Here is a 14,747-nt window from a genome sequence, read left to right on the forward strand (position 1 = left end):
TATATAAACTTTAGGTTTACATCTACCTGTGTTCGGTTACATGGATTCCCTCACCTGGCATGTTCTTTTCATTCTATTTCCATATGTCCAAAATTCACCAATTTTTAAGACCTGCAAATGCTACCTTTTCCACGAAGCCTTCTCTGACGCCTCCAGATGAAAAATAGTTTCTCCTAATTATAAATCATGACAGGACTTTCTATTTCTCTAACAGTTTTTCTCACTTGATTTTTGTTTCTTAATGAATATGCTTTAACATCTCCTGGTCTACATACTTTTAAGGGAGGACCCTTATCTGATACATCTTTATATAGCCTTAAGTTCCTAGCAGAGTATCTTTTATAGAGCAGAAGTTCAATAAACATTTGTTAACTAAAAAAGAAAAATAATGAAATATCAATTCTCCTAAGTATTCCCACTACCATCCTACTTAAATTAATACTATCCTCTATCTATCTCACCCCAATCTCTTTCCTTATAATCATCACTTCCAAATTAGTGGAGCTGGATTTGATGTGATTTTATTTGGAACATACACATACAGTTGGGCTCATAGTTAAGTCATACCTGGCAGTATCCAATTTTGGGATTCCTGTATGCATAAGCAGTGAGTACCCTTCTCAGAGCAGATATGCCAGTGTCACTCTGAAAGGCTGGGTGCTCAGGCAGAGAGCGACGTAAATCACGTTCAATTTCTTCAGTAGCCAAGTTGCAGGTCCCTAAGGACTGCTCAACTACTTCAGCATAATAGCCAGGATTAGTAGCCATGTCATTAACAGCACCTGTGAAGATTATTACATTAACATACAACAGAAGAGGGATAAAATTAAGCTATTATTTCATATATACATAAAGAATTGGATTTCATTTCATTACCTTGATATTTAGCCTTATGTTTAAGTGATTCCTGAGCACAAACAGAAGAGCTTTACACTAGAATCTATGTCAAGCTACTAATTTTATCCAACAGAATACCATTTTCATGAGCTTTTTTCCCCCTTAACTGACTGTTGACACTAGAGATAAAGATTCCCCCATTATACATATCTTGCCTAATAAACTAATCTGCTCAGATGCTGGATGTGTGGATAGATAGGTAAGTTATAAGTAACTACTTACCTTTCTCTCTTTGACTAGTCTGAACTCAAGATGAGTAAGACTTTGTACTAACCATCTTTGTAATTCTTTCGCTTTAGCTTACGGCATAACTCCTAGAAAGGCATAGTTAATATCTGTTAAATAAATAAAGTGAATAAATGTAATACCTGAAAAAAGCATCCAGAGTTCTCCTCTTAAGGTTTCTGGAATCCCTCTTACAACAAGACCTCGGGTCTTTTTGGTTCGAAACATACTAACACCACGCCCACATTCTGCAAAGAGTATTTTCCATGACTGTTCCTTCATTTTTTCTTTCAACTGTAATGACAGAAAAATCAAAACAACTAAATCTAGTGAGAAATTAACTGTAAAATAACTTGCCCACTCTCTTTACCTTGAAACAACATCTATAGAAATTAAGAACATAGAAAACCAAAATCAGCATTTACCCAGGGGTGAAACACTGAATCCTTGTCATCATGAAAATCTTGTAAACTCATGTGAGCACAGCAGCTTTAATTTACTATTTTAATTCTTAGCTAAATTCATATAAAAATGGTAAAAGTGTTATACTTGGGAGACAAAGCTTTAAACCATCAGTCTCCCCAAATCACGTCTATGTCAGGATTAGAAATCTATGCAAATAAAACCCAATGTCAATAAATATGTACAACTATTATGTATCTGTAAAAATCCCCAATGTCCAACTTTTATCTTTTATCTTCATTCCTGATAATAGTCCTTGTGTATAGTGGAACTAAATAAGTTACACAGTAGTACCTGCTGGAAAACTTTTCAAGTCCCAAAAGAAGAATTTTCAGTTGTGTCACCTTCTAGTCTGCTTTTAAAATTTTTACTTTTCACCAACTGTTTCAGCCCATAGGTTTAAATATTTTGTTTTCCTACCATTTTAGAATTAAGAGTCTCCAAATTCTGAGGGTGAAATACCATCATTAAGGCTTCAGTGTTCACAGTTTTACCACATTCCCTCTGACTTGTTGAAGATTGAGCCTCCAAATTATCAGATGGCTCTGTAGACTCAGAACTAATAGCAAGCTGAAAAAGAAAGAATGCAATTATCCCAGATGCATGCTTAAGTTTCTGCAAGAAAAATATTCTAATGTTTACTGTCATTTATAAGCCACAATCTATATATATAACAAATATTAAAGCAATATCTCAGAGACATACCTATCAAAATTAGATATGTCAACAACCTGACTTCTAGAATGGCAAGCTCAGAATCTCTATGAACACACTCCCCAACAAAAGCAACAAAATAGTGGCAAAACATTCAAAATAAACCATTTCAGAACACTGGAATTAACCAAAGGCACGCAATAAACTGAAAAGCATCTATTCGAGAAAAGCTAATGAGCCTGAGTAAGACCAGAAGAGTCTGTGGGGCTTTTAACTCTATCTACCTGCCCAAGCTCAGAAATGAAAGCCAGTAGTATGGCAGCCAGTGGATCTTTTGGAGTTTCATTAAAAGCCTTATCCCTAGGGCATAGACAATATTTGACCAAACTTGCAACTCCCTGGAAAATCTCTATTCCCAGGGTGTTGTTATCATTTGATTTTATTCACAGCTCAGCTTGGTGAAAAAACTCTGTTCCCAGGGTATTATAGAAAACAATAGCAATTGGCTGGTGACAACTTAGCTGTCCAAGGCTATGATTTCAGCTAGAGCAAACAAGAGCCTGGCTAAAGATTTAAAAGGAAGACCTGAAAAACCAGATGTGATATGGAATTTTGAAGGGCTGCAACATAGTCTTGGGGATCTAGAAGAATGAATACATGTACAGGGCTGTGAACATGCCTAGGAAAGAAACAGGACAGAAGAAGTCCCCAGTCACTCAACTCTGGCTATCTTTGAAAGCAGGGAAGAAAAACTAAAGCTGATGTGTAAATTGCCTGAAGTTTGACGTATGCCTTGACACAGATATCCTTGAGAAAAAGGTGGAATATTTGATAGCATAAGGCATTTAAGGAAATCTAACCCATCACTGAATAACCACTAAATTATACTGATTCAGGGGGTGATCCAAGGAAGTCAGGCTTAAAAATAGAAATAAGAACTTAAAAAAGCAACCAATAGAAAGTGTCTTGAGGGGACCCACTTGTTGGATTTCATAAACAAAGACTGTAAAGTAGCTATTATAAATATATTCAAAGAATTAAAACTATGTTTAAAAAAATAAAGTACCCATTAAAAAGTGGGCAAAAGGTCTAAATAGATACCTCATCAAAGAAGATATAAATGGCAAATAATCATATGAAAGAAGTTCAACATCAGATGTCACTGGGTAATTGCGAATTAAAACAACATTACACACCTATTAAAACCCAAAACATTGAAAATACCAATTGCTTATGAGGATGTGTTGATACAGGCATGCAATGTGAAAGAAGCATAAATATATAAACTATACCCCTATGTTTCTTGCATCACTACTCAAAATAGCCAAGATATGAAATCAACCTAAATGTCCACCAACAGATGAATGGATACAGAGAATGTGATAAATTTTTATAATGGAACACTATTCAGCCAAAAAAAGAATGAAACATTTTCATTGGCAGCAACATGGATGAACATGGAGAACATTATGTTAAGTGAAATAAGTCAGGCACAGAAAGATAAATATCATATGTTCTCACTCATATGAAGGAGGTAAAAAGTTGAGCTCATAGAAGTATAGAGTGGAATGATGATTATTAGAGGATAGAAAGTATGGGGGGGAGGTTGTACCATTTTACATTCCCAACAGCAATATATGAGAGTGTCAATTCTTCACTTTCTCCTCAACAGTTATTATCTGTCTCTTTAATTATAGCCACCCTAGTGGGTATGAAATGGTATCTCGTTAGGCTTTTGATTTGCATTTCTCTGTTGACTAATGATATGAAAAATCTTTTAATGTGCTTATTGGCCATTTCTTTATTTTCTTTGGAGAAAAGTCTATTCAAATCCTTTAACCATTTTTAAAATTGGGTTGTTTGCCTTTTATTATTTAGTTGTAAGAGTTCTTCATACATTCTAATTAGAAGTCCCTTACCAGACATATAATTGGCAAATACTTCCTCCATTCTGTGGGTTGTCTTTTCACTTTCTTGATGATACCATTTGTAGCACAAAAGTTTTTAATTTTGATGTAATCCGATTTACCTATTTTTTCTTTAGGGTCACATGCTTTTGGTGTCATATCTATAAACAATCACCTAATTCAAGATCATGAAGATTAACTCCTATGTGTTCTCTGAGAGTTTTATAGTTTCAGCTCTTACATTTCAGTCTTTGATCCATTTTAAGTTAATTTTTGTGTATGCTTTAAGAAAAGAGTACAACATCTTTTGGGGGGTGGGGAGTATGTTGCTATCCATTGTTTTGGCACCATTTGTTGAAAATAGTTCTTTCCCCCATGGAATTAGCTTGGCTTTCTTGTTGAAAATTAACCGACCATAAATGTGAGAATGTATTTCTAGAGTCTCAATTATATTACATTGATCTACATGTCTCCCCTTATGCCAGTATCACAATGTCTTATTTACCATAGCTGTATAATAAGTTTTGAAATTGGAAAGCTTGAGTCTTCCAACTTTGTTTGTCCTCATCAACACTGTTTTAGTTACTCTGAGTCTTTTCTTTTTTCACATAAAACTTTATGAACTCCAAAGTTTTACTTTTAAAACATATCAGTTACCCGGCCTCTATGGATTATAACTACACCAGCTATTGCAAGTTATTACTAAGAGTGGTAAAAAATAAAAGAAAGACAAGACTCACTAACTTCATCTCTTAAACTTTAGCAAACCTTAGTAGCTTAAGTAAGATAAAGAATGCCCATGACTGAGGCAGAGGAAAAGTAGCAGCTTAGGGTGGACCAATCCAGTGGTATTTTAGTTTGAAATCCAAGAAGCCAGTACAAGCCCTAGCAGGGCTGGACATTAAGATTGGCTCTGAGTCCCCACCCAAATCTCACCTTGAATTGTAATAATCCCCATGTGTCAAGCATGGGACCAGATGGAGATAACAGAATCAGGGGGATGGTTTACCTCATGCTGTTCTCATGAGTTCTCAAGAGAGCTGATGGTTTTACAGGGGGCTTCCCCCTTCGCTCAGTACTCATTCTCTCTCCTTCCATCATGTGAACAGGTGCCTTCTACCATGATAGTAAGTTTCCTGAGGCCTTCCCAGCCATGTGGAATTGTGAGTCAATTAAACCTCTTTGCTTTATTACCGAGTCTTCGGTATTTCTTCATAGCAGTGTGAGAACGGACTAATATAGTAAATTGGTACCAGGTAGTGGGGTGCTGCTGTAAAGATATCCAGAAATGTGGAAGCAACTTTGGAACTGGGTAACAGGCAGAGGCTGGAATAGTTTGGAGGGCTCAGAAGAAGACAGAAAGATGTGGGAAAGTTTGGAACTTCCTATAGACTTGTTGAATGGCTTTGACCAAAATGCTGATAGTAATATGGACAATGAAGTCCAGGTTGAGGTGGTCTCAGATGGAGATGAGGAACTTATTGGGAAATGGAGCTTTAGCAAAGAGATTGGTGGCATTTTGCCCCTGCCCTAGAGATCTGTGGAACTTTGAACTTGAGAGAGATGATTTAGGATATCTGGTGGAAGAAATTTCTAAACAGCAAAGTGTTCAAGAAGAAGCAGAGCAAAAAATTTGGAAAACTTGTAGCCTGATGATGTCATGGAAAAGAAAAACTCATTTTCTGGGGAGAAATTCAAGCTGACCACAGAAATTTGCGTAAGCAACAGGAGCCGAATGTTAATCACCAAATTCGGATGTCTCCAGGACAGGCCAGAGACCTTCATGGCAGCCCCTCCCATCACAGGCCTGGAAGCCTAGGAGGGAAAAATGGTTTCATGAGCCTGGCCCAGGGTCCCCCTGCTCTATGCAGCCTTGGGACATGGCGCCCTGCATCCCAACTGCTTCAGCTTCAGCTGTGGCTAAAAGAGGCCAAGGTTCAGTTTGGGCCATTGCTTCAGAGGGTGCAAGCCCCAAGCCTTAGCGGCTTACATGTGGTGTTGGGCTACAGATGCACAGAAGTCACAGGTGCACAGAAGTCAAGAACTGAGGTTTGGAAACCTCTGCCTAGATTGCATATATATGGAAATGCCTGGATGTCCAGGCAGAAGTTTGCTGCAGGGGCAGAGTCCTCATGGGGGGAAACTCTGCTAGAGCAGTATGGAAGGAAAATGTGGGGTCGGAGCCCCCACATAAAGTCCCCATTGGAGCATTGCCTAATGGAGCTATGAAAAGAGGGCCACCATCCTTCAGACCCCAGAATGGTAGATACATTGACAGCTTGTACCGTGCACCTGGAAAAGCTGCGGGCATTCAACACTAGCCTGTGAAAGCAGCCAGGAGGGGCACTGTACCCTGCAAAGCTACAGGGGTGGAACTGCCCAAGGCTGTGGCAGTCCATCTCTCTCATCAGTGTGACCTGGATATGAGACATGGAGTCAAAGGAGACCATTTCAGGGCTTTATGATTTGGCTGCCCCGCTGGATTTCAGACTTGTATGGGGCCTATAGCCCCTTTGTTTTGGCCAATTTCTCCCAATTGGAACAGTATATTTATCCAATGCCTGTACTTCCATTGTCTCTAGGAAGTAACTAACTTGCTTTTGATTTTACAGGCTCATAGGCAGATGGGACTTGCCTTATCTCAGATGAGCCTTTGGACCTGGACTTTGGGTTAATGCTGGAATGAGTTAAGACTTTAGGGGGCTGTTGGAAGGGCATGATTGTGTTTTGAAATGTGAGGACATGAGATCTGGGAGGGGCCAGGGATGGAATGATATGGTTTGGCTCTGTGTCCCCACCCAAATCTCACCTTGTAATAATCCCCACATGTCAAGGGCAGGACTGGGTGGAGAGAACTGAATCATGGGCAGTTTCTTCCATGCTGTTCTCATGATAGTGAGTGAGTTCTCATGAGATATGATAGTTTTATAAGGGGCTTCCCCCTTTGCTCAGCACTCATTTTCTCTCCTGCCACCCCTGAAGAGGTGCCTTCCACTATGATTGTAAGTTTCCTGAGGCCTACCCAGCCACACAGAACTGTGAATCAATTAAACCTCTTTTCTTTATAAATTACCCAGTCTCAGGTATTTCATCATAGCAGCATGAGAACAGATGAATACAGATGGGATTCAAGGAAAGGTAAGGAGGAGTATTCAAATCAATGTGTAAATAAAAGGGTAAGGTAGAAGAAGCCAATAAAGGAAGAATGAATGATTAGAGAGTATAGGTCTCAAATTGCAACAATTCCCTTCTTTTTTTTTTTTTTTAAAAAAAAATGCTTATTTTGACAAATCACATACTTGACCACTTAATATTTTAAGTTTAGCGGTTTGAATGAGGAGCTACATTTTTGCAAATACAGGTTGGAAAATTCATGGTTGTAGTCTGGATCTCAAGCACAGCACATTCCTTTAGTTTGAATGACTGAATCATCAGTTTATCTATTGTTCTAAACTACAGGAAAAGTATCCCAGAGGGAAAAAAAATAACCTCTTAAGTAATGAAACCCTAAACATAAATTTATAAGAGTGATGACAAGTATGCCAGTCCTATCCATTATTACCTCTTAAGTATTCATAAAGTCATGTTAAAACATTCACCTTCATCAACAGGCAGTAGGTGGTCAGAAAATTTAAAAAATGACAAAAAATAAAATAAAAAACACTTACCTTCAAAGATGGTAGTTTAAAATAATGTTTAAAATTTTGAAGAGTATAATAAAGTAGATTATTCAAGGAACTAAACTTAAATTTTTTGAACATTTTTGCTCTGGCTCTTTTGAGTGGAAAGTTTTACCCATGGTGTTTTATATATGTACTTGGAGATAAATATATATTTCTCTCCATTTGGGTGTTCACACTTATGACAAGTAAATTTGGCACTCATCAGACTTTTAGTGCCTGAGCAAAATCCAATCACATCTAGAAAGCAATATAGATTGTTAACTCTATAGCAGCTATTCTTAATCAGTTTCATTTTTATTATCTGACATTGATTTTACAATTATCATACGGCTCTAAAAGTGAAGGAAAGACAAAGAAAAGATGAACATTTCTTTATGTGTAAATTTCTACAAAATACTATATTTAAATTAGAATACTTCTTAAACTCGGTATAATAAATGGTTACAGAGTTGACCTGTAAAACCAATAATTAAAACAAAAAAATATAAACAAATACTTTTCTCAAATATCAGAAGCTTATCTTAAATAGGATCCTGTTCATAGTCCACAATTTAATGGGTGTGAATTTCATTTTCAATAGTTTCTGGTTTCCCAACTTAGAAATAAATCTACTCCCACAGCTAAAAATCATTTTCCAAATTTATATTATAGTCATAAGAAACACCTTATTCTTATCAAGGCAAGAAAAAATCAGTCATGTTGGTTAAACTATTATTTGGATGTACATTATCATGTAGGAAACCCATTACTTCTATTTAAAAACTTAGTAAGATAGTCCTGCTTATGAAATTATCTTATTAAGATAATAACTATATTTCGTATAGTTAGTAAGTTACTATATGTTTACATGTTCTGTGATAATCTGTAGAAGATACTTATTTTCCCATCTAAAAACTTTAAGGCATGAACTCAATTACTACCTTTCTTGACATTCCATAGTTTCCACAATTCATTCATAATGTAGTTTAAAAGCATCAGGCAACGGGTCTTCAGTAGTGCTTTCCATTCTTAGGTCACTTTGCTTAAAACTAACCTAAGAGGGCCCATTTTTCTTTCACTGAGTAGTTTTGAAAAATTACCGGAGCAAGATGGCCGAATAGGAGCAACTCCAGTCTTCAACTCCCAGCGCCAGTGACACAGAAGACCGGTGATTTCAGCATTTTCAACTGAGGTACTGGGTTCATCTCACTGGGGTGCACGGACAATCAGTGCTAATTAAGCTGCAAGCCATTGGCCAGGCTGGAAACAGGGCAGGCATTGCCTCACCTGCATAAGGGGAGGAGTCCTTTCCTAGCCAGGGCTAGGGCTCACCTTACCTGGAGGAATGGGTAGCCACCCCAATACTAGCTTTTGAGCAGAGCAAGGCACACCAAGGATCATATCCCACTGGCGGGAGGTCCCACACCCGGGCCTCCTCATTGCTATCACAACTTAGTCTGTAGATCTGCAGCCAAGGCAGCAGCGAGGGCTGGGGAGAGCCACGCCATTGCTGAAGTAGATGCGCTCAAAGCTGGCAGGAAGCTCTGAACTGGAATTGGGGCTCACTTGGCAGCTCAAGGGAAACCTACCCTGTCTCTGCTGGAGGCTCACCTCTGGGGCGGGGCTGGTAAGCAAGCCAACAGAAACTGGCAGACACCTCTGCAGGCATGGCTTGACTCTGTCACACAGAGAGCAGTGGATCTCCCCAGCCACGGAGGTTGAGGATCTGAAGGGACAGACTCCTGCTCAAGCCGGAGTCCCTGATCCCTAGGTAGCCCTGCGCTGGAGACATCCCCACTAGGGGCAGTCTGACGCCCCCTCACAGGGGTGGAGTACACCCCTGAGAGGCTTCCAGAAGCAAGAATCAGACGAATTTTTCGCTGTTCAAAATATTCTATCTTCTTGCGGCCTCTGCTGCTGATACCCAAACAAACAAGGTCTGGAGTGGACCTCAAAACAATCCTCCAACAGACCTACAGCTGAGGAGTCCCTGAAGCTGTTAGAAGGAAAACTATCAAACAGGAAGGACCTACAAAACCCATCAATTACATCCCACCATCATCAAAGACCAGAGGCAGATGGAAAGCCACAAGAGATGGGGAAAAAAGCAGGGCAAGAAAACTGGGGGTTCAAAAATAAGGCGCATCTCTGACAAAGGGCGCAGCTCTGCTCGCCAGCAGCGGATCAAAGCTGGATGGGAGAATGGCGACTTTGTGAGATAGAGAGAAAGAAGAGTTTCAAGTCCATCAAATTTCTCAACAGAGCTAAAGGAGAATTATGTACCAATATAAAAAACTAAAATGAAAAAGTGGAAAGTGATGAAATTTCGATGGTAATGCAGAAGGTCATAAAGAATGAAGAGTCAGAAACCATGACCGAAATCCGTGACGAAATGCACAAGCTTCAGTAGCATGACTCAGATCAAAACTTCAGGAGAGAGGTATCGGCGATTGAGGATCAAATGAATGAAATGGAAGTGAGAGAGAAACAAAAGAAAAAAGAAAAGAAATAGACGAAGCCTACAGAAGTATGGGGATTATGTAAAAAGACCAAATCTCTACGTCTGATCCAGGGTGCCACCTGAGAAGTGAGGGGAAAATGAGACCAAGTTCCAGAAACACTCTTCAGGATATCATCCAGGAGAACCCCAACCTAGTAGGGCAGGGCCAACATTTCAAAATCCAGGAAATACAGAATGCAAAGATACTCCTCGAGAAGAACCAGCTCAAGACACACCAAATTGCAGATTCTGAAAGTTCAGAATGAAGGAAAAAATCTTAGAGACGAAATGAGAGAGAAAGGTCCAGATTTACAAAGGGAAGCCCATCAGACTAACATGGGTCTAATGAAACTCACCGAAACAGGAGGAGGCGGGACGTATTTTCAACATTCTTAAAGAAGAAAGAATTTTAAACCAATTTCATATCCAGCCAAACTAAGTTTCATAAGTGAAAGGAGAAATAAAATCATTTTACAGATAAACATTGCCCAGAGATTTTATCACCCTGGGCACCTTACAGGGAGCCCTGAAGGAAGCACTAAACATGAAGGAACAGCGGTGCAGCCACATCTCAAAACATGCCAAAATCATAAGAGACCATCAGGCTGGAAGAAACTGCAGTCCAACTAAAGAGCAAAATAACCAATTAATGTCATGTGGCAGGATCAAAGTTTCACACACCAACAATCTCAACTGCCCAAATGTCAATGGACTAAATGCACTCCAATTAAAGAGCCTGCAGACTGCTTAAACTGGATGCAAATTCAAGACCCATCAGTCTGCGCTGTATTCAGGAGACCAGCCCTCTGCATGAGAGACGCTTACATAGGCTCAAAATAAAAGGGATGGAGGAAGATTGCAAGCAAATGGAGGGAACAAAAAAAAGCGGGGTTGAAATGCCTAGTCTCTGATAAAACCAGACTTTACAGCAAAATGAGATCAAAGGGGCGAAGGCCATTTTATAGTGACGAGGATCAATTCAACAGAGGCTAACTGTCCTAAATGCCATATGCACCCCAATACAGGGCACAGATTCCTGAAGTCCTTAGGGGCACTGAGGCTTGGAGCTCCCATGCAATGGAGACTTCAGCACTCACTGTCCCAGCATTAGACGGATCAGCAGGACAGAAGAGTTATGGGATATCCAGGAATTGGGCGCTCATCTCTGCAGCCAGACAGACCTAATAAGACATCTCAGACTCCTACCCCAGATCAACAGAATGCAGTGCTTCTCAACATGTGCTTGCTCCAAAATTATTGCGTAATTTGGAGTAAGCCTCCTCAGCAATGCAGAACAGGGGTGCTTGGCTTTGCTCTCTCAGACCACGGAGTGCAATCAAACTAGAACTCAGGACTAAGAAACTCGAAAAATCCAGAATAAAGCTCAACTGCAGAGGCTGGGCAAGCCTGCTCCTGAATGACTACTGGGTACATAGCAGAATGAAGGTGGCAGAAATAAAGATATTTCTTAAATAATGAGAACAAAGATACAATATGCAGAATCTCTAGGACACATTTAAAACAGTGTGTAGAGGGAAATTTATGACACTAAATGCCCACAAGAGAAAGCAGGAAAGATCTAGGAATTGACCTCTAACATAGGTGCCAAGACTAGAGAAGCAAGAGCAAACACATTGAGAGAAGCTAAGCAGAGAGGCAAGAAATAACTAAGATCAGAGCAGAACTGAAGGGAGATAGGGAATTTACAAAAACCCTCCAAAAAATCTATTAGAATCAGGGAGTTGGTTTTGAAAAGATCAACAAATTGACAGACCACTAGCAAGACTAATGAAGAAAAGAGAGAATCAGAATAAAGCCTTAATTAAAAATGATAAAGGATATCACCACTGACCCCACAGAAATACAAACTACCATCAAGAGAATACTATAAGCACCTCTCTTAAAATGAAACTGGAAAATCTAGAAGAATGGATGAATTTCCTGGACCTTTGCTCTTCAAGAATAAACTGGGAAAGAAATTTGAATCCCTAAGATAGACTAATAGCAAGGCTCCTGAAATTGAAATAACAATTAGCCTACCAATAAAAAGTCCAGGACCAGATGGATTCACAGCTAGATTTCTACCAGGTACAAGGAGGAGTTGGTACTGCTGTGAAACTATTTCAATCAATAGAAAAGAATCCTCCCTAACTCATTTTGAGAACCAACATCATCCACTGATACCAAACTAGCGGAGATACAAGCAAAAAAAGAGATTTTAGACCAATATCCTGATGAACATGATGCAAAAAGATACTCGGTAAAATGCACTGGCAAACCCGGATTCAGCAACACATCAAAAACATCCACCCTTGATCAAATTAGAGCTTCATCCCTAGGATACAAGAGGCTAGTTTAACTTGTCCCGCAAACCAATGACGCTAATCCAGCATATAAAAGCAGAACCAAAGAACCAGAACCATGATTATTTTTAATAGATACAGAAAAACGATAAAATTCTTAGCCAGCTTTGCTACTCAGCAACAAACAATTTAATTATTGATGGAACATTACCTCAAAGATAATAAGAGCTATTTGTAACCAAACCCACAGCCAATATCATACTGAATGGAAGCTGGAAGAATTCCCTTTTGAAAGCTGGCTGAGACTGGGATGCCCTCTCACCATCATTCAGCAGGTATTTAGGAGTTCTGGCTGGGGGAATCAGGCAGAGAAATCAAAGGGTATTCAGTTTTAGGAAAGAGAATTAGGTACCCTGTTTGCAGAGATGACGCAGTTGTATATTTAGAAACCCATTATTCTGGGCACAAATCTTCATCCCAGCACATTAAGCAACTTCAGCAAAGTCTCCTGGGATACAAAATTAGTATTTTTAAGAAATCACAAGCATTCTTATACTTGTAACAGACAAACAGAGGCCAAATCAGGGCTGAACTTCCAGTTCACAATTTACTTCAAAGAGAATGAAATACTGAAGTCCCAACTTACAAGGGATGTAAAGGACCTCTTCAGGAGAACTACAAACCACTTGCCAATTGAAATAAAGACCACAAACAAATAGGAGGAGCATACCATGCTCATGGATAGGAAAAGTCAATATTCGTGAAGGCTAGCCTACTTTGGTATTTATGGATTCAATGCCATCCCCGTAAGGCTACCAACAGGTTTCTTCAAATTGGAAGAAACTGCTTTTAGTTGTATGGACAAAAGAGCCCATCTCAGGAATAATCTTAAGTCAAAGAACCACAAAGCTGGAGGCATCCATGACTGAAGCTATACTGCAGGCTACAGTAACCAAAACAGCATGGTACCAGGTGCCAGAGCGAGATATAGACCAGGTGGAACCAGAGACAGGAGTCCTCAGAAATATTACCACACATCTACATGGCCATCTGATCTTTGAAACTGAGAGAAACAAAGAGAAATGGGAAGATTTCCCTATTTAATAAATGGTGCTTTAGGAGAATTATTTCCAGCCATAGAGTAGAGAAAGCTGAAACTGGGATATTTCCTTGCTCCTTATCACAGAAATTGAGTGAGATGGATTAGGGCTTGATATTTAGACCTAATGCCACTTAAAAATCCTAGAGGAGAAACCTAGGTAGTACCATTCAGGACATGGCATGGGGCAAAGACTTCATGTCTGACACACCAAAAATACTTGGCAGCAAAGCCAAAAATTGACAAATGGGATCTCCCATTACACTAAAGGCTTCACACGCACAGCAAAAGAAACTACCATCAAATTGGAAGCTGAGCAACCTATAGAATGGGAAAAGGGTGCACAATCTACTCATCCCTAACAAGGGCTAATATCCAGAATACCACGAGAACTCAAACAAATTTACAAGAAAAAAACAAACAACCCCAGTAAAAGTGGGCGAGGATGTGAATAGACATTTCTCAAAGAAGACATTCCATACAGCCAACAGACCGCGAAAATGCTCAATATGCTGGCCATCAGAAATGCAAATCAAAACCACAATGAGATACCATCACACAGTTAGAATAAGCTGATCATTAAAAGTCAGAAACAACAGGTGCTGGAGAGGATGTGGAAATAGGGAACACTTTTTACACTGTTGGTGGGATTGTGACTGGTTATCCATTATGGAAACAGTATAGGCGATTCCCCTCAAGAATCAGAACTAGAATGTACCATGGCCAGCCTCCCATTACAGGTATATACCAAAGAGATTATAAATTATACTGCTCTAAAGACACATGCACATTATATGTTTTCTTCAGCACTATTCCCTGTCTTAAAGACTTGGAATCCTTAAATGTCCATGGTGACAGATTGGATTTGAAAATGTAGCTTTATACACCATGGGAATACTACAGCCATCAAAAGGATGAGTTTGTGTGCTTTGTAGGGACATGGGTCGCAGCTAGGATCCATCATTCTTATGAAACTAACAGAACAGAAACCAAACACATGTTCTCACTGCAGAGGTGGGAACTGAACAATGAATGTAA

General features: G+C 39.4%; 1 protein-coding gene across 4 annotated transcripts in view; it reads right to left on the reverse strand.

The window, feature by feature from the left end:
• The window catches only part of TBC1D8B (TBC1 domain family member 8B), a 92,192-nt gene that overhangs the window by 51,134 nt on the left and 26,311 nt on the right, over positions 1 to 14,747 (reverse strand). For all 4 annotated transcript variants that reach the window (XM_009198059.4, XM_003918101.5, XM_017954139.3 and 1 more), the window contains exons 8-10: positions 2,005 to 2,154; positions 1,266 to 1,416; positions 568 to 782 (exon numbers count right to left, since the gene is read on the reverse strand). In XM_009198059.4, coding sequence (XP_009196323.2) covers positions 568 to 782; positions 1,266 to 1,416; positions 2,005 to 2,154 — 516 coding nt within the window. The remainder of the gene's footprint in view (positions 1 to 567; positions 783 to 1,265; positions 1,417 to 2,004; positions 2,155 to 14,747) is intronic.

The sequence above is a fragment of the Papio anubis genome, chromosome X, assembly GCF_008728515.1.
Source record: "Papio anubis isolate 15944 chromosome X, Panubis1.0, whole genome shotgun sequence".
Lineage (NCBI taxonomy): Eukaryota > Metazoa > Chordata > Mammalia > Primates > Cercopithecidae > Papio > Papio anubis.